Genomic DNA, 21,241 nt, shown 5'->3' on the forward strand with positions numbered 1-21,241 from the left:
CAGATAAACTTTGACCTGGTCTACACCTAAAACTTAGGGTGTGAGAAAGTCAGGGGTGTGAAAAATTCAGAGACATAGTTATGTCAACCTAACCCCAGTATAGACTCTGTTAGGGTAGAAGAATTCTTCTGTTGACCTAGCACAGTCTGCACTGGGGTTTAGGTCAGTATAGCTGCCTCTCAGGGGGGTGGATTTTTCACACCCCAAGAGACATAGCTATCCCGCTGTAAGTCCCGAGTTTAGACCAGGCCTCTGTTATTACGAGTGAAACAATGATTTCTCCAATAGCAAAGCAGATAGCAGCACAGGTACCCTGCTTGAGGAGGTGCTTGCCACTCATCTGATCCATAGTAAGTGTGGAAGTTATAAGAGGGTCCATAGAAATTTGGAAGAGGGAATGTGTATGAAGTGAATTTATAGTTATGAGATAACACCTCAGCACCTGGGAATTTAGAACTATCCACAACATCAGGATTCTTTTAAGAAGAAATAATGTTCTGTAGGAGTTATTATTAGAAGCCAGAAAGTGGGGGGTGGAGGGGGGAGTGATGGTAGTCTCCTGTGCCCTACCCACTTATGACACCCCTATAAGCAGCTAATCTATAGATTACACAAATTTTCTACTCTTCCCTCTCCTCTCTTGGATGCTTTGGCCAGCGGCAAAATAGTTAACTGTGTTGACATAAATAGTCATGATTGGGTTTCATAGTTAACTTTCCCACTGAAAGGATTGGAAGACAGCCCACCTCTCAGAGATATTGTTTCAGGCACTCTGCAGCCAGGGCAGCATTGATTTGCCACCAGTTCACTTTTTAAAGTCATCTTCTCAACCATAAAGGTTAGAGTTTTAATTTACTTTTAAATAAAAGATAAGATGCAAGCAGAAGAGAAAAAGTACCAACGCTGTGAGCTGCTCTCTCAATTGCTGGCTATTAATTCCTGCACTTGTGTGTTTTCACCATTAAAATCCCCATTTATTTAAGAACCATCTCTCACCACCTAATATTCTCCAGCCTAAAATATCTCCACTGCCACATTTAATAGTAGTAATCAAACATTAAAAATACCCACTAAACCTATTCTACCTATCCTTTCTACTATGCAGCATGCAGATTTCACAGGTATTGAACTTTCTCAGATACTGGAGATAAACAGAAAAATTACTAACCTCACTTTCTATGGAAAATGAAGCAAATACCCTAACGGTTGTGCTATTTTGCAAGTGAGCTATTTTACTAAGCAAACCACACTTCCACTTTTCAACAAATGTGACCATTATGATGTAAAGACAAGGTCACATAAGAGTAGTTCCTCATTTATGTACAAGAACTAAAGGGCTAGATCCACAAAGGGACTTAGGCACTGCAATGCCTACCTTCTAGGTGTCTTGCCACCCAGGGGAATCTACAGTCCAGCATTATGCAGCTAGGCTTCCTGTACAATGCATGGAGAGAGGTAGGTACTTATGCACCCTGTACAAGGTATGGAGACCAGGGCCGGCTCCAGGCACCAGCTCAGCAAGCAGGTACTTGGGGCAGCCAAGGGGAAGGGGCGGCAGTCGGGCTCTTCAGCAGCAAGTCCCTCGGTCCCTCTCGGAGGGAAGGACCCGCCACCGAATTAGAAAGCGGCACGGTGGAACTGCCGCCAATCGCGATCGAGGCTTCTTCCCTCCCTGCCGTTTGGGGCGGCAAAAACCCTGGAGCCGGCCCTGATGGAGACAAAGAGATTCAGAAAAGGTGAGAAGGAAGCCACTTGAACTAGCCAGAGAAATGCTGAGGAGCAGAAGGGGGTGATGTAAACCCTTCTCTCTCGAGAACTAGGCACTAAGTCGGGGCTGTAGGGAGGCACCTATCACTGCTTGGGATTCTCAGCCATGAACCCTTTCCTGGAGTTAGGCATTGAAGCTGGTTTTTGCAAGAAACACCAGAGAAAAAGAAGGAGATAGTACAGCCCACCCCTCATTTGTAACTTTTAGCCCAGTGGTTAGAACACTCACTCAGGATGGGGGAGACCCCGCTTTAATTGCCCCTTTGCCTGATGTAGAGATTTGAACTTGAGTCTCCTCTCAGGAGGGAGCTCTAACCCCTGGACTCTAAGATATTATGGGGCAGGTTTCTCGAAACGTCTCCTGTTGAAGCTGTTCCATTGTGTATATGTAGTTAAACAGTTAAAGAGCCATAGCTATGCTCTGTACAATAGCTGCTGTGTTTTACACCAGATATACCTGCACAGTAGTGATGACCAAACTAGATGCAGGAGTTTTGCAGCTGAGTTTGTAAAGCACTGTAGAATCCTTCAGTGTGTAAGATCATGAACACAGTCGAGCAAAGGCTGAAGTTACTTTGTGTTTCCATTATGTACTGTCACATAGGCCTAAGCATCTTTCTTCACAACTAAGAGTATCCCCTATCATTAGACAAAATAGTGTTTAGATGTGCAGTTTTAAGTGTCATGTTATTAAAAATGTTAATCTTTGTAAACCATTTATACTTAAGAGGATGCACCTGTCTGAACATCTGGGCTTTCTATGCAGCCAATAACGGGCAAGCAGGTTAACTAATAGGACACAGTTTTGATACCATTGCTTCTCCTCAGCCCTTGGTCTTTCTATCCAGAGTGGTGAGCCTTTTTAAAAAAAGTCACCTTGTGGCCACTCTTAGACTAAAGGCATATGAAAAGTGAACACGAAGTTACCGTAAATGCTTTATAACCCATGTATAAAACAATCCATTTTCCTGGTGATTTATACAACTCAAGCTACAGGTGCTGGTCCCTCGCGAGGAAAACTAAACATGAAACTTCTTAAGAAATGATTCCTAATGGTATTAAAGACTGTTTGGTACAGACTTTTATGGCTGGTGCTAAATCCAAGCATTTTATAGTATCTTTCAGCAGACTACAGTGTGTGTGTAAGGAATGAGGCAAGGAATAGTTAAAGATGGGGGGAGTACTAGGAGTTTTAAAAAAAGTCTTGTAAAATTGTCCAGCTAGCATCAAATGGTACAAGGTCCTTCTGCAGAGGAAATATCTCCCTCCCACACGCATTGAAAAATGGATTTTAGAAAGAGCTATTTTTTATTTTGCTCCAGCAGATTAGATTTTTTACAAACAGTATAAGGAAATGGTCCCTATTGCCTATGGAATGCCTACATTGCAGGCAGAAATAAGCCTCCCAGCCCAGCTCCCCAAACTCAGGCTAGCAGGGCTCACACTGGTGCTCTAAAAATAGCTGCAACAGGCCACAGCTCTGGCTTGAGCCTTTTTTGGGGGTGGGGTTTGAAAGCCCAACCCACAACATGAAATCAAACAGCTACTTCTAGAGTGCTAGCATAAGCCCCACGAGTGCCTGGCTGTGGAGCCGCAGAGGGAGGCTCACTCTCACATGCAGTTTAGACATAACCCTACAGTTCCTAGCTGTAGGGACATTCCTCCTGAATTCCTACAAATGCTGTTTTCACCACAAACTAAGTTAACATTCAGTTGCTCTTTGGCTTTCCAAAGAAGGCTAAAAGTTAGAGCCTAGAATAACTGTGCAGACAAACTGAGGCAGAGAATTTGTACTGCAAGGCCTTGTCCACAGAGATCTGTATAAGAACACTTACTACAAGGATTACAGTAACAGTCAGCAACATTCTAGAGTACTAGTGCAGAGAGGATTCAAGAGTTTTTTAGCACCATGTCATTCAGAGTTCCTAATGGCTAACCACTGGTGCTAAAACACTAGGGTAGAAAGATTCTTGTTTTCACCTTCCTTTTATACTGTAGAAACACATACTACCATTAGGAATACAATATTTCATGTGTTCTTTTCAAACCTAGGTATCCATGACATATCAACAAACATAACATAACACCATTGCTTGCTCCTGATACTGTAGGGACACTTTTCTAATGTAGAGGCTCCTCCACAAATAAAACAACCCTGTTGCCAATAAGTGAGCCTAACACTGCAAGAGCAACACACGCTCTCTTTGTCACACAAGACTTTCTTAATGGATGTTTTCAGCTACTAGAAAAAAATCCACCTGATATTGTTCATGTCTGAAAGTGAAGCAAGAAGCATGATTCAAGTGAAGGAGTGATAGGAAATTGCATTGGGATGTTGGGTTGCTCCTTGCCCCTTGTGGTTAGAGCAATATGCCCAGTTATCTAGATTGGTGTCACAATTTAAGAAAAACTTTCACTTTTTAGAAATAGGGCACTCTTCTCTTTGATAAATAAAGAAGTTGGTGTGTGGTTCAGCCTCTGAAACTGACTTGCAGATAGTCTTTATTGGAGATTTTTTGCTATCCACCAGTTGGAACCAATTCTTTCACGTTATTCTGGAGCCTACTAGAAAACACCTCTCAACCAGCTGAAACTTTCCCTATCAATAGCAACGCAAAGTCAAGCGTGATACACAGCAAAGGTTGGTTTTAACAAGGTCCCCACTTTTACGTAGCAGACACACAATTTTAAAAGAAGTAGATAGATGAATGGCACATTCTTATCATCACATGCTTCTGCAGTACAAAAGAACAACAGAGGGTCACAAAATAAAGGAACTGGAACTTCCTGAATAGACAAAACTAGTGAAACTTTTAAAATACATTGAAGCCCATGTCTCTTCTGACACACCCATTTCCCAATACAGTTTTGTTTTTAAAACAAAAAACCTCTAACACTCGTAAGGAGCAAAAGTACAAGCAGCTTGATTTAGCCAGGGCCCAATCCTGCTGATGCCCTCAATTCCCATTTCAACATCAACCAGAGCAGGCAGCAGCTGTGAAAAAAGTGTGATGACAGAAAGGAGAGAGGAAGAGGGGGGAAACGTTAAAGACAGAAGGGGCACAGAAGTGGCATGGAAGAGAATGAGAAGAGTGGGAATTAAGCCACAGAAAAGCTTGGGGGAGGAAACAGAGAGGGATGGTCAGAGATGGAGGGATCAGGTATAGGAGAAACTGGGCTCCCCAATTTTAAAATTTCCTTAGTGAGATTCATTCATTCCATACACAGAAAAGTAAATTAAGAGGGAACACGGGTTGCAGCTCTTGGATACTGCAAGCGGGCTGAGCCCTGAGTAGAAGTATTGCTCTCTGAAGGGGTAGGAGAACACTCTGGACCAAGGACTGGGATGGAGTGTGATGGTACAGGGATTTTTCCACATTGACTAGTATGATTAGTTTTCAGAATGGTAGGTAGCAAGTGTGTTTTTTCAAAGCCATAACCCTTCCAAGTCTTAACCTTTGTCAGCCACTGAAGAGTTTCCTCTCCCAAGCCCCATTTTATAACAACTTTAAGCATGTTAAAGTAAGGAAGAGTTGTCCTTCTTGAGTAGGTCAGACATTTTATTTGCATCACTCCATACAAATCTGATTAGTGTTTCCCTGAACCTAACTCCTACTGAAGTTGTCATCAACCTGAGTGTCAACAGTATCAGAGCTCACAGAGTTAAATCTGAATTAACTTTTTCTCCCCAACCTGATTAGCAGGCTTTTGTAACTTGTCTGCAACTATTAATTCCAGACAAACTTGACATACATTGTTCTTTCACCTTATTTAGGAAAACAGACAGATAAACCTCTGTGTGGTTCTGGAGAGTTTGTGTTGCTGCAGATTTCATGTTTCCAATTACATTCCATGGCATAAATAGAACATAGTTGAGCACAGTAACTTGGGAGTCAACAGCATGAGGAAAATGATCTGTAAAAGTGCTGCTGCCCCAGTGCTTAGATACCAGTGACAGGCACAGTATAAGAACTAAACAACAAAAAAATTAATACTTGTTCCTGTTTTTTTCAAGAGACTATGCATATGAAATTAATGAAGTAAATTTCTAGATTGAGGAAGCTTGGTCTTTCAGTGACGTCACAGGATAAACATGATCAGTATATCTAATACATTCTCCAGGGAATTTTTTTTTCACCAGACAAAAAAGTATATTTTTATTTTTATATTTTATATTTATTGCACTTGAGTTAGATAAATGGTGCACTGAACATGGCTGAAAGCATAACAAAAAGACCGTGTTGTGCCAATGGTAAGAAATGACAACCAACAACAAGCAACAGAAAAACAAATCTATGTTTGTATGTCAGTTTATATTTAGGGTGCGAGATTAGGCAGAGCCATAATGCTGCTGGTCCACACGTTTTCCCATTGCTATTTCTTCCAAACTTAGATATGGGATTTGACTGAAGAGAAGCCACATCTTGCCTCATCAACGCCCTGGTCACTCTACTGAACTTCTGGTTCACACAGTACAAAACTCCTTTCTTCTATGTTACCCCAAAAAGTGAGTTAAATATACTTGAGAGAATATTTGAACCATTAAAATGTGCAGCTGCTTATATGAGTAACTGCATATTCTCACTGTACAACTCCTTGGTCTACCTCATCCTCTCCCTATTGCTTGCTACTCTGACTCACTGTGTCATTTCTAAATCTAAATGAGCAAACGTGAGTACTGAGCAGTACCTACTACTCTTTGGGGCACTACAAAAATAATCTAACTCCAGAGATCCCAAATAAACAAACAATGAAAACATGGTTCAAAGCTTTGCATTCTGCAGCCCGCTTCATGAGAGAAGATTGTCTCATGGCTCTATACATCTCCACTCCCAGCACTCTGTAAACTTCAGGAAAAAGGCTTCAAAGCCCACACTTTTTTGCTAACTTTTTGGTGACAGATTATGAGTTTTCCTAAAGTTTGTTCTGAAAACTGCTAATTTGGTTTGGTTATGCTGTAAACATAAGCAGATGTAATATTTAATATTTAAAATGGCACTATTAACCGTCTGTTATTTTTGTGTACTTTCTCTCCATCAGCTACAATGTCTTTTGGAAACTTGAAGTTAATTTTTCCCCCGATGCCTGTATTTAGAACTCAAACAGTTCCATTATAGACAGCAGTCATGTTTATTTCCCTTTTGGATACAGTCATTAATAGCAGCAGGAGGAAATGTCGAAAGCTGTAGCATCAGCGTTTAGCCATTCTTACCTTGATAGAAAATGCCCTCTTTCTTAGAGATGCTACAGTAGCCCTTAAAGAAAACAGATATAGACTCAGCCAGTTGTTCTCCAAAACAATTTTAATTTAATTTGCATTTTGGAGCCTAAAGAGATTAAGAGCAGAGAAAAGTTTGTTATCCCTTTTTTACATTTCTATTAAAGCTTAATTACTTCATGTAAAAAAGAAATTGCAGTATTTCAATACACTGAGCTAGCCCTGCATAGGAAGTCTGTGACATGATGGGACGTTTATACAAAATGAGTTAAAAATCAGGTAAACAATCACTTTTCCACTTTGCCATCAGCGAAGGGTCCAAATCCATACAACAGTTATTTTCACGTTTACAGAAGCCAAAGGATTTGTACAGTATAAAATAGTGTCCTTCAAACTACATCAGATTATCTCTTCCCCTCATTTCAAATGTACTGCCATCAACTCTTTTCCCAAAAAATTACTTTGTAATACCAATTACCATGCCCTGTCAATTGACTTTACAGTAAAGATGATCAACATTAGTACAATGTCTTCATATTCACTTGTCAAAATTACATAATCTAGTCAGCGTTCTACTCCTTCCATTTGAAATATCATTTAATGAAATTTGCAGCATAAAGTAGTCACATACACAGCCACTATTACTTTGCAATTGATATGAAAATCAGATGTTTTTCCCAATAAGGATTTTATCCTTTTGTATAAAGTCTGCCAGGACATTCCATTCCTTTTTTAAATAGCTTTTAAAAAAAATGGAAATAATTTATGTTCATCCCATTTTAAAATGAGTTGACTGTCTCATTTAAGTGGCTAGAGAATGGATGTCTGTATCACAACAAAAGCATTTAAAATGCTATCTGAGACACTAAGGATTGAGTACTGATGAAGACTAAAAAATTACCCTTTCCCTCAAAAATTTTGGTCCTCCAGTTCAGGAAGGATGTTTAGTGCTGGAACAGAGGGAAAACTTACATTAGTACTGCTGTACTTAATCTGCAGATAACAGATGGCTCTCAGTTCAGCCCCTTTCACAGACACGATATTGACTTAAAATTAGAATTTGAATGTCAGAAAGCCTACCTTTTGCATTTGCTGAAACACCATCACACTCATACTTTAAAAAGTATCTTTACTTTGTGCACTACTGCAGTCAGAACCACCAAAGATAGCACAAACATATGGAGAGTACTTGCTATTAGGATGGCAACAGAGAGAAATATAAATTTTACTGTAACATTCTGAGGGAGAAGAAGAAAGTTTCATTTTATACCACTGTAATTTTCATCTCCCTGGCTGAAGTATTCCAATGAAAACTCTGAGTGGGATGAAGAACAAAAAAAAAAAATCCTTTGAGTGTGTGTGCGCACGTGCATATATGTATTAAAAAATCCACCTTCACATCTCTCAACAAGCAGGCCTCTTAGCGGTATCGGTATTCCATCTTCTTAGGAACATGCTGTAGATTGTTTAAATACTTTAAAAATGTGTTGTACCCCAAAAATGCATACGGTTGTATATAATGTCCTTGACATGTGTGGCACTGGGTTGGTACCTCTGGAACTGTACATTCCAGTTACAGAAATATGTAACAGGAAGATAACAGAGGGAAGGGGAAAGAGGGTGTTAAGTAAATAATGACAGAAAGGAGAAGAGAAAATAATTCATCATGTTCTGAAGGTCCTTTAGTTCCTTAGCATGCTTCAGTTTCAGCTAACAGTGCTGCTTCATTTTTGCATCCCTGTGTTGTACTAGGATAACTCCATTCACAGCATTAAAGGAGCAACATGACCAAGAACAAAAGTAATCAGAACCTTGTTTCAGGTGGTGGACAGCTAAATTTAGAGCCTCATTTACAAACTCAATGAAAGCCCACAGCACCCTAACTTACTACCTTCCAATGGAGTCTGGACTGCTTTAATTTGGAAGTGAAATAAAAATTAAGAAAGGTAATGTGAACGTTGGCGGCTAAGTGGCAGACAGGTTTAAATGTGCCAGCCATTACCTTCTGGAAGCCTAGGTTTAAATACCTGGAGATCATAAAAGTTCATTAGGTGGCCTCATCCCATTACAAATGCAAAATTCAGAACAACAGAGGTGCTGTAGGTCAGGATAGAGGTACATTGGTAGGTATACAGGGAAAACATGCACAGGAGATTAGTCCCTCCCATACTTTACGATATTTGCATACATTTCTTTAAAAACAAACAGTAGAATAAACTTTCATACTAAGACTTGGCAATCTTCATTGGATCACTATTTAAAGAAAGTGATCTGTTCCCTAAGGTTTTTGTAGCCAGAAAATTCATGGGTACGTTTTTTAATTCAGAAATTTTGCTAGCACCAGAGTAGCAGCACAGTATTCCTGTTGTTTTTAAAAATCACAGTTCTGGACTCTCAAAGGTAAAACTCTTGGAGAAAATTGTCCAACCAAATAAGTATAGCTATCTATTATCCCATTTAAAGTTAGAAATTTAAATTATTAACAATGAAGAGCAGCACAGATTCTAGAATACAAAAAAAAATGTTCTAGAATCCCTTTTTCTACTATCTATGTTGGAGCTCCAAACACATTGTGGCTCATTCCTACAGTGTGGTGGTGATTATTAATTAAATCTTCTTGCAGAATGGTAAGCGAAAGAGGAAGAATGTTGAAAAGAAGAAACTGAAGTAATGAAACTTGTTCTTACGATCAACAATTGGTGTAGCATGTGTTTTAATAATTATAAATCAAAGAAATTTAGATAATTGAATAGAAATTTACTCGTATCCTTGTGAAATTAAGTTAACTCATACTTTGCTTTTCATACAAACAATGCAAATGTGCCATGGGACAAAAGATAGAAAGTTGTTTCAATATATTTTATGCAGTTTTCAAACTTTGAAATATGTATAAACGACAGTGCTTCTGACATGACTGCTGGCTGTTTAAAAGTCATCAAGATTTGAAGGTGACTCAGCCACTCCGCTTCACTTTCCATCACAAGCTAAGAGAAAGAGAGAGAGAATACCTAAACAGCCAAAAGGTAAGGAAAGCACTGCCTTTTTACACACAGTCAAAAGGTATGCTCATCACCAATGCAATTCACAATCAAAGACAAAAATATTATAAAATCAAATTAAAAAACTATAACCACTAAGTTCAAGTCACCTTCATAAATTTCATTAATTTGGCTTTTGAAATTCCTCTGCTATTATCTTTGCAAGTTCATAATCTGATGAAAGTCCAGATAAACCCACTGAATTTCTGGAGTTAAAAAAAACCATTAAGTATGGTTACTGACCATCACTGAAAAGAAATGCCAAGTCAAATGACATCCACTGTGCTTGACCATTGAACTGGCAGTAAGTTGTACTCTACTCAACCCAAAATAATTTTTTCTCTTGAGAACATTTTAAAAACATTTGTAGGGCTAATGTGCCAGAATAAGTTTTACTCTGAATCAACAATAAAGTGCTGAATTATATTAATTACCTGAATCTTACTCATTTAGAATCTTCACTTGCAGATTTCTAATCAAGTTGAAAGAGCCCTTTCTGCTGAGATAGCTAAGCTGTTGTGCAAATATTATAAAAATAGGTAACTTTCAATAGACGCTATGTACACACCACAACCTCTGGTGTTTAAAGTATGGCTGACAATACGAGAAGTGAAAAATGCATGCAAATTATCTAAAAGGGTATATTTAAAATGAAGGAAAGGGACACTGCTATGGAATTTTTGATACATTATGAGTGGCTCTCTGCCAAGGTAATATAATTATACTAGATGTCTAAACCTGGTTTGACAAGTATCATGCCACCAACATGCTTTAGTTCCTTTTGTAGGTAAGGAAGTTGATTTGTAATTTCAGACTACTGCATACATTCAATTTCTTATTCAAGTGTATTATTAAGTTTGAGGTTAAAAATTTGAGCAAACTCTCTACATCTAGTCACACAATCAGCACAAACAAGACATTAGTGCAGAGGGAAAAAGTCAGATGTACATGATAAAGACTCTTCCCTTTGCTGCATGATGCATCAGAATGACTTAGACTTAAATTTCAACTGGGTTACCAAGACAACAAGAATAGATTTTTCTCCCAAATTTAGCACGTATTTCCAGAGGACTAAGAGAAAGCAACCTCAGATACAGCTAGAATAGAAGTCAACCCAAAAAGTTTGGACAATTGACACGTAGCTCCAAAAATTGTCATGCTGTGAAGGAAGTGTTCTCAGAAAAAGCTCCATAAAACTGCAAAAAAAAATGCTGTTTGAGCTGAAGTTGGCCAACTGCTGCATAGAAATATGCTAACACACAACAGTCATGTTTAAGCCAGTGCATAGAGAAGATAAAGCACTTATGGTAATTGCAAATGTTAACAAGTCCATACAACTTGTTCAGTTTAGCAATGAGTTCATAGAAAAAACAGAATTTGAGTAGAAATGCACAAGCAAAAACAAAAAAAGATGACCTTCCAACTGTATAAAATCCACATACCAGTAATAGTAAAAAGACACCAGTGAAAAATATTAATCTCAGTCCCAAACACCCAACAGGCAAATAAAACCAGAGTAGACAAGCCTTTGGCAGACAATTTTAAGAGAGAGTCTAAATATGGCATTACATTTCTAAATAATCCACAAAATATATTATATGGCATATTCATATTAAATACTGGGTAGCCAATTCTGCAGATCTGATGCTAATGATTCTTTAGCCAATGAGAACACGATAGGTCAAGCTAAATGAACGCTGGTGTATCACAACAGTGCTTTAGAAAGCAACGTCACCAACTCGTGCTTCAACAATTGTCACACTATCATCTATGGAGCAACACAAAGTTCTCTAGCTTTTCAGGGACGTGCCCTTTATAACATATGCTATGATTCACTATAACACGAGCAGCAAGACACTGCAATGTAGTATGATTTATGGGCTGGATCAAATTTTTTGCCATTTCCTTCTCATCCAGCAAGTCACTAGCAGTTTGTTTATGCAAGTTTGTGGTGTCAAAGTGTGAACCTGACTTGATAAGAAGATTCATGATGTCTGGATGGTTGTTCAGTGCAGCAATGTGCAAGGGGCTGTTATCATCAGAGTCTCTGACATTTACATCAGCACCACATTCCACCAGTATAGCAGTAACTTGTAGAGAGGGGAATTTGCAAACAGGGTAACGACCCACACATGTAGTATTCTTATCAACAGCAAGATGAAGTGGGCTGAAGTTATTCTTTCCTCTAGGCTGCAGTTTAAGAAACCTGTAAATAGTCTGCTTTTTAAAATGGTCTTGTTCTGGACTGCAAGGAACTTTTTCCAGCAAGCAAATTAAATGCAAAATGATAGAAAGAGCTTTGTTCAGCTGTATTTGGTCAGGTGGACACTGAGTTTGTTTGATAGCCCGATCTATTTCGAGGACACTTTTGCACAGTATTCCCATAAGATCATCAAATGTAACAGTGGTGCCTAGGAGGCCTTTTGCCCTATCCTGTAGCATGAAGGAAAAGAGTTCCGCAAATGATAGTAAACTGCTGGCTGTCATAGGGCTCAGGGGGTCTAAATTGCTTTGCTGCATGTCCAACGCATATTTCCATAGGTTGATGCATCGTTTAAAATTTCCAGAGTCTGCATAGACGGCACCTCTGTACCTAATATAATAAGATGTATCTGGGTGAGAAGGACCAAGAATACGTTCTCTAATTAACAGCGCTTGCATTCTCATCTCATCAGGGTCTGCAATAAGATTTTCTAGCTCTTCTGCACTATTCACCTCCTTGGCATAGTCATAAGCCATAATTAGTGTTTGTGGCACAGGTTTGCTGAGGATATTAGTCCTGTCACTGTACCTCATGTCCATAGCTCTTTTCCAGTATTTCAAAGCACCAAGCAGATCTCTTTTTTTGTCCACAAATGTTGCTCCTAAAAGCTCCAAAGCATTAATACGTTCTGCCTTACTGGTCTGTACATGCTGTGTCAGGAAGTCCACAATATTTGTATGACCTGTCACACTGGCTGACAGAAGGGGAGTCATTCCATAGCCATCTTTTTCCATCTTTGCACAGTATTTAAGAAGCATCTTCATGATGTCCAAGCTTCCAGATTCTGCACAGTCATGTAATGCAGTATTTCCTGACAAGAAAAGAAAATCATAATTGCACAAAAATCACAGTAAATTTATAGAGCTATACTAACAGCTAAAGGAGAAATACTTAGTGCATAAATGTCAAAACAGGGAAGCTGCAAGTTAATAGCTGGAATACGCAGGACTTAATTAGAATACCAAAGCAGCTATACAAGTGCAAAGTTACTTGATAAAATTAAAGATGTTTCAAGTAAACTTTTGTCTCATTACTTCAAAAACAAAACAAATCCTGAATCCTCCATTCTGTGGTAATTTTGTATTTGCTTTTAAGGATAAAACATTAGCTCTAAACATGCTACCTCTATCCTTCCAGACTTTTCATATATCCTTCCTTCTTTCCTCTACCTAATTAAAAAAAAAAAACCCAATAGATATAAACTTATGACAACTCTTCAGCAGGTTCATTTACTTGCACACGGTACCTACCTTTCATTTGGGTCTTCAGATAGTAAGCCTTTCAGGGCAGGGATTTTTCTTTCTGTATTTGTACAACACTAGTATAATGGGGCTCAGTCCCAACGGGGGCTTTTTGATGCTGTCATAACATTTAAATGATCTAGGAAATATGGCTATTTCATTTGTCTAACCTATATAAATTCAAACTCTCTCGCCTTTGTATTTGATTAAATTATTCTACAGACACTGGGTTGATGAAGTAAAATGCATATAACATTTTGTCCATCTAGTCTTTATCCTAAAGTCCTAAGCTTTATCACCCTGCTATTCTGGTTAGGATTCCCAAAGCCAAGAATAAGTTAATAGAAGAAAAAATTAGCACATTGTTTCTTGAAAGATATCATGGGTGCCATATATACAAGAGTGGAAATTGTAAAACACACCTGAAGAATGCATTTTTAGCTATGGATTATTTCCCATCAGTACCACACTTCAAATATATCTTGTAAAATGTACTAAGTGTTCTAATGCTGTGTGTTGGAAGAATCCAGAAAAATGACAGCAAGCATTAATGACATTTCACCAAAAGCCATGTTTGCAGCAAAGCTGAAAGGAAACATTACAAGCTACAGTCCACCAAATCTTCCATACACTCCGAAGTACTGTAGCTGAATGTCTTAGTTTAAATATGTACATTTCACCAGCAAAAAAAGATAACCACACAATGTCTCTAACATAGCTGATTTCTTTTAAAAGTCCACAATTTAACACAAGCTGTTCTTTAGCTCTTCATCTGGTACATGCATGTGTTCCATTTTAACACAGGACTCCTACTGCATTAACAGGACACTAATTAGAGAAGTATCAAAGTTCACACAAAAATCCAGCTACAATTGCAGTGAAAATTCTAGCAAACAGTACATTTCCTACAGCATCAGAATTAACTGGAAGTCAATTGAGGATCATATAACCTATTAGAATTATTTCCTTGCTAGCTGGTCAATATTTTTGGTGGAAAACTGTCACTCCACAAGAAATTAGGTATATTATCTTATTGTCAGTCATTTTCCCCAACAGAAGAAATGATAGTTTTCCACTGGAACCTCCTATTACAGCTCCAGCAGCTTAGATTATTGTTGCGCCAACCAGCCACTTCACCATGTTCTCCTGCTCCATATTGTTCATGTATTCTCTGGGCCAGATGCTCAGTTGTATTCTAATGGTTTTGTGCCACCCAAGAGCACAAAGATTCTAAATCTGGTCAGCTAGGAAATTCTCTGGTGTGGGGGAGGTCCCAAGCTGATACAAAGCCAATATACCTGCCTCCTGCACCACCTACTCACATTCAACCCAAATGTAGGTGGTGTGTCAGGGTCGGGAGCAGGCATAGTTGGCATATGCTATGCTCCAGCTATGCTCAATTAGTGTAGTCTCTTAGAACTACAGCCAGCTGTCATTGTAGCACAGGCCACACTCTACGTTAGATTGTAGCTCAATCCCAGTAATGAGAAATTGGTGACCAATTTCTCTGATAGACCCTCCTTTTCCTTAGCACAGCAGACAAACATTTTCAAATTACACCTATTTATGACATAGTATCAAATATTGTTATAGACAGTGTTGTAGCTGCATAGGTCCCAGAATCAGAGAGAGAGAGAAGGTGGGTGAGGTAATATTTTTTATGGTTTCTCTCACCAACAGAAGTTAGTCCAATAAAAGATATTACCTCACCCACCTTGTCTCTATAGTTTCAGATAGTCATTTACAGAATCTATATACCTTTACATGACTTCTCTAATCTACAGTTAATCTTGAATGAACTATAGTTCATCAAGATAGATTTGCAGTGTCCTAACCTGACTTCTCATCACTGTATGAAATTAATTTAGTCACATCATCCCTACTGTCCTTGAGAGTGTAGGGAAAATTCTTTTTTGTCCCCGACCAGCCTACCCAATTTGCCAGAGATTTCAAAACTCCAGGGACAGGTCTCAAAAGTAGATGGGATTATGGGGCTTTTATTCTAACAGACATCTCTCTTCTACTTACTGCAACCATGTATGGGTCCAGAGGATTCCTCCTTGATGGATGTCCTTAGACTTCATTAGGAATTAACAGGAAATACAGGACAATGAGACCAAAACAACAACTGGGATTATCCATAATTTAGTATAAAATGTCACTTCACAAAATAATGTAATGTTTTGTGGACCTCTTACAGTCTTCAGATCCTTTCTTGGTGGTGCACAAAATAAAATATTTTGAGAACCAAGTAATGGAGTGGAGGAAGGATCAGAACGTTGGGTGGGGAATATAAATAATAAAACTGTCTCTCATATACAAAACAGTCTGTAAAACAAAAGGATGGAAAATGTTCAAATGTTACTGATCACTTTGTAAATGGTTTAGTCCAAAAAGACAGACGACTCTCCTGTGAAAATAAATATTCTACTAGAAATTGGCAATGGCCATAAAGCTTATCAAAATGTTAATCTTTTCATGGGGGGGGGGGGGAAACCCAACCTAGATCCTGGTCTTGTCAGCACTTACTACTGTGCTTACTACTTACTACCAAAAGTGGCACTATTGATCTCCAGCAGCAGAAGTACTATACTTTACAGGCCTGAACCTGAAAACACTGTCATTTACAAAATACTATGAAAAAAAAATCTTTCATTTCAACACTTGTCTAGTCCAGTAAACTGTCTTTCAAAAAGTGTTATAAACAAACTTTAATACTGATTTTGGTTGCATTGTCAACCAAATATTCACATCTTCACAATGCGTTTTTCCCCTTGGGGGGGTCTCGATCTATTCATTTTAATCTGATTTTACTTGTATAGTTTATAAGGAAGTGTCATTCTCCCACTGTTCCACACCTCCCCGTTTTCCTTTTTGGCAGGTTCTCGGCTGTGCCTTCTGATGGAAGCTCTGCTATAATATTTCAAACAAGTTAACTGTCCCAAAATAGGACTGAAATCAAAGTGACAGTCTCGCAATATCCACATGAATTTTGGGACAAGGATATTTCCTGTAACTGTGTCCTATCAGTCTAAACACATTCGATTTACCTTACAATTTTTGTTAACTTTTTCCTTCATTTTAGACTCTTAGAACTACAAAGCATTTATTTACTGCAACTGAAGGGAAACGCTAAGATGTGCCAGACATATCTAGAAAACGGAACAATATATGGGCATAACAAACTAAAACCAGGACTGAGGTATTAGCTTTGTAGTAACTCCTACTTTCTGATCATCTATTGTATACAAACATGGAGACCAAAAAAAGGCGGGGGGGGGGACGGACAGTGTTGTAGGTTTTATTATGTATAAAAATATATTTGGTATTATGTAATTTGCACACATACATGAAAAAAGACTTTAATACCTTGTGTTCTATTTTCAAATTTTATTTCACAAGGAGGAACAAAACCACCCCCCCCCAACTCCACTTGCACTTTGACAATTTTAATTACTTTTGTCCCCAGGGCATCTTGTACAGGTCAACAATGTCAAACGTTCTTGAGAATATCTTGTCTTTTTGCTATTTAGTTTATGTGGATAACTATGTTTACTACCAAGGTATGTCCCTTACCAGAAGGGAACCCACTGGAGTCATGCCAACTTGACAGCAGTGTCCCAGGACATGACTTCCCTGCAGTGCCCCCTTAGGCAAAGGGTGGCATTTCAGGTACTCCCTCTCAACAACGCAGTCAGTCAATCTCAAGGTCTCTTGACTCAATAATACCCTCCCTGGGCTGGTTTATTATAAAACCTTGTGAAAACAGATCATAACAAAAGTCTCAAATAAACAAAAGGTTCTTCTGGCTTTCAGGGTATCCACTGAAGCCCACCCTCTGAACTCTGTTCCCAATCCCCTCAGTTGCCATTCAGCCTTTGTCTCTCTCCTTACAGCAGGAACCCCAGCCCTCTTCCTGGAGATAGGAAATTCAGCCACTTATTATCCCACTCTTTAAACAAGAAATTTCCAGCTCTGCTGGATCTGGGTTGTAATTTAGTGCTCTGGAGGGCCTTAGCCAGTTCCTCCCCCAGCTGGCACTTTCCCCCTAATTACCTCAGGGTATCAGCAGGCCCATCTTCTACTGCTGGTGTCTGCCTTATTATGAGGTAGTAAAGGCAGCATATATACTACTCCCTATCTCCCAGATAATTCTAGATTGGCTGGGTGAGGAGGGGAGCTTTGCCCCTCTGTCTTTGCAAGGTTCCTCCCCTAAGCCCCTTAAAGATACAGTGGTGGGATTTCCTCCCAAGCACCATTCATTCCCAGGACCTCTTCCTCTCTATCCATACCCCCCTAAGGTCCTTATCTTGGACATTTTAAATCTGTAACGAGCCATGCCTCCTGGTGAGGCTGGTTGACCACTAGGGACTACTGCCTTTAAGGGGCAGGCTACTCTGTCACAGGCAGCATAGTTTCTTGTATTTCCTTGTATTTGTTTCCAGCGGTGCCTGCTATATGCTTAGCAGGAAGAACTTTCCTTTATATATGGAGATATATCTATCTCACAGAACTAGAAGGGACCCCGAAAGGTCATCGAGTCCAGCCCCCTGCCTTCACTAGCAGGACCAAGTACTGATTTTTGCCCCAGATCCCTAAGTGGCCCCCTCAAGGACTGAACTCACAACCCTGGGTTTAGCAGGCCAATGCTCAAACCACTGAGCTATCCCTCCTTGCACCATTAGTACCACAGCCATGGTAGTGATATCGTATGGAAGAGAACCTTAAGTCCATACCTTTTATGACCAAGAATACCAAGCAGGGTAGACTCCCTCCAGTCACTCTTCTTCACTACCTATTCTTAAGAGGCATGAATAAGGGTAAAAAAAATATTAAATAGCTACCTATTCAGTGACTACCATTCAACTTGGGCACTGAATGAGGCAAGAAGCATTTAGAAAAAATAGTATATAATCACATAATTAAAGACTGCATCCTAATGCATATACATAAGGAGGCCAATTTAAGGTGGCACAAGTAACTTTAATTCTGGCATTTCCTAACTTCTGAGTACTTGACTTTGCCATTTTAACATCAGTTTATTGTAGCTTTCTTTTTTAAATTATAATTTCACAGGTTTTTTAAAAAGCAAACTGAAAAAACAAATGTCATCATGTAGAACCATTCTCACTTTCCCTATGGGTCATCAGCAGTGTTGGGAACATTAGATCCAAATCACAGATCTCTACCATTTGAGCTAATAGAGTAACCAACACTATGTGGAAGCAGCAAAGAATCCTGTGGCACCTTATAGACTAACAGACGTTTTGCAGCATGAGCTTTCGTGGGTGAATACCCACTTCTTCGGATGCAAGCAGTGGAAATTTCCAGGGGCAGGTGTGTATATATAAGCAAGCAAGAAGCAAGCTAGAGATAACGAGGTTAGATCAATCATCCTCCCTGATTGATCTAACCTCGTTATCTCTAGCTTGCTTCTTGCTTGCTTATATATACACACCTGCCCCTGGAAATTTCCACTGCTTGCATCCGAAGAAGTGGGTATTCACCCACGAAAGCTCATGCTGCAAAATGTCTGTTAGTCTATAAGGTGTCACAGGATTCTTTGCTGCTTCTACAGAACCAGACTAACATAGTGATACTCAACATTATGTGGACCAGCCACTAGAGGAAGGATGGGATGCTTTTAGCCAATCGGTTTTACATGTATTTGTTAGAGAGCACAGAACAAAGGTACTCAGATATCCCAAGTTCTATTTCTGGTTCTAGAAGGAAGCATGTCTAGGAGTTACAGACCCTTCTGCCCTGATCTCCGGAGCCTGCTCCCTCTTTAATCTCTGCTCTTGCTTCAACCTGTTCCTGCTCCTCTGCATTTCAATGAGGCTGCTGCTTCTTCTTCCAAACTGTTTGTGCACCAGCTGGAGGAGAATTGAAACCACATGTGACAGTGTCTCACTGCTCACAATGCCAGTGGCCAGGACCACTGTGGCCCCGGCAGTGGGGAGGACAACTCCAGGAAAAATCATGCTCAGCCCTGGAGTGGGGTATGCTCACTGTAGATAGAAACTTGGGAGAATTTCGCTACCAGCCTCTAACACAGATCTACTGAAGATGTGATAATGTTTTTCCAGAGGCTTACAACTGAGCCAAATTCATGTGAGTTTTCACAAGAACAGCAAAAGGCACCTCTAACCCCAAGTTGATTCCCTCCTCCAGGATTTCAAGTCCCTCCTCCAAGGAATGGAAGCACTAAAGCTTCTCAATAGAACAAGTGTGAGAACTTTTGAATATTGGCAACATAACATTTTTCCCTAACCTCTTTCTTGAAAATGGTTAAACTGTTTTCACTGATACTTTCCAAAACAAAATTCTGCCCAAGGTAGACACCCAGCATAGAATGCTCAGCCTGAATGGGTAAAGTATGGCTAAGTTATAAGTAACTGAAAACAGGGTCTTACAATGGGGCTGCTCTTGGGCAGGCAGGTTGAGGGGTCCAGGCTCTCCAGACCCCCTCCAGCTTCTGGCTTGACTGGGGGCAGGGAAGTGGAGGGGCAGGGGCACGAGTACAGAGGGGGCGGGAGCACAGCTACAACACTGCAAGGGACATACATTGTCATGACACATTGCAAAACCCCCAAACACTTAAAACTAAAATTAGCAGCTAGCTGAATAGATTCAACTCTAAATCAAACATCTTTACAATCTCATGAATTTACCATAAATGGACACACAGAGAACCATGAAAAAAGTAGAATATTCCACAGAGAATCTCACTGCCCTCTCAAACTAGTCTTCCATCTACAAACAGATAATTTTCCTTTTTACCTACGCTGAAAGAAACCATTGTTCTACCAGTTATCAGGCTGGAACTACCAGAAGTAGTTGGGTTTTGTTTTTTAATTATTTGTATTACAATAGTATTTACAGGACCCAACTGTACAGAGAACAGTATAAGCACAGTAAGAGACAGTCTCTGCCTCTAAGGCAGGGTGGGCAAACTATGGCCTGTGGGTTACATCCAGTCCTTCAGCCTGTTTAATCTGGCCCTCGATCTCCCACTGGGGAGTGGGGTCTGGGGCTTGCCCTGCTCCCATGCTCCAGCCAGGAAGCAGGGTCGGAGACCGCTCCACGCATGCGTGCCAAGCCTCCCAGAAACAGCAGCATGTCCCCCTCTGGCTCCTACATTTAGGGATAACCAGGGGGCTCCACACGCAGCCCTCATCACAAGTGCCACCCTCTTTGGCTGGGAACTGCGGCTAATGAGAACTGCAGGGGCAGCCCCTGCGGATGGGGCAGCGTGCGGTGCTGCCTGGCCGCACCTCCACATAGGAGCCAGAGAGGGAGGAGGGACGTGCCACTGCTTCCAAGAGCTGCTTGAGGTAAGCGCCTCCTGGAGCCTGCACCCCGACCCCCTCCCATGCCCCAACCTCCTTCTGCAGCCCAGAGCCCCCTCCTGCACTCCTCATTTCTAGCCCAACCCCAGAGCCTGCATTCCCAGCCAGAGCCCGCATTCCCAGCCAGAGCCCTCCCGACTCCTCAACCCCAATTTTGTGAGCATTCATGGCTCACCATACAATTTCCATACCCAGATGTGGCCCTCGGGCCAAAAAGTTTGCCCACACCTGCTCTAAGGCTACATCTACACTTAAAACACTAGAACAGCACAGTAGAGCCCTGCGCAGACACAAAATTTGTATCTGCATCTGATCCATAGTGCACAAAAAAATCCATAGATGCGGATACCCGCAGATATCCA

General features: G+C 40.2%; 1 protein-coding gene and 1 long non-coding RNA gene across 5 annotated transcripts in view; one reads left to right on the plus strand and one right to left on the minus strand.

Moving 5' to 3' along the window:
• The window catches only part of LOC120408057, a 66,773-nt gene that overhangs the window by 42,995 nt on the left and 2,537 nt on the right, over nt 1-21,241 (plus strand). The window contains exons 4-5 of one of the 3 annotated variants that reach the window (XR_005600393.1): nt 6,161-6,274; nt 16,613-16,729. The exons of 1 other annotated variant lie outside the window; for it this stretch is intronic. This is a non-coding gene — a long non-coding RNA (uncharacterized LOC120408057). The remainder of the gene's footprint in view (nt 1-6,160; nt 6,275-16,612; nt 16,730-21,241) is intronic. One more of the 3 variants, XR_005600395.1, reaches the window with a different exon arrangement.
• The window catches only part of FEM1C (fem-1 homolog C), a 28,663-nt gene continuing 14,471 nt past the window's right edge, over nt 7,050-21,241 (minus strand). For both annotated transcript variants that reach the window (XM_039544569.1, XM_039544570.1), the window contains exon 3: nt 7,050-13,097. In XM_039544569.1, coding sequence (XP_039400503.1) covers nt 11,788-13,097 — 1,310 coding nt within the window. In that variant the 3' untranslated portion in view covers nt 7,050-11,787. The remainder of the gene's footprint in view (nt 13,098-21,241) is intronic.

Source organism: Mauremys reevesii, linkage group 6, assembly GCF_016161935.1.
Source record: "Mauremys reevesii isolate NIE-2019 linkage group 6, ASM1616193v1, whole genome shotgun sequence".
In the NCBI taxonomy this organism is placed as follows: domain Eukaryota; kingdom Metazoa; phylum Chordata; order Testudines; family Geoemydidae; genus Mauremys; species Mauremys reevesii.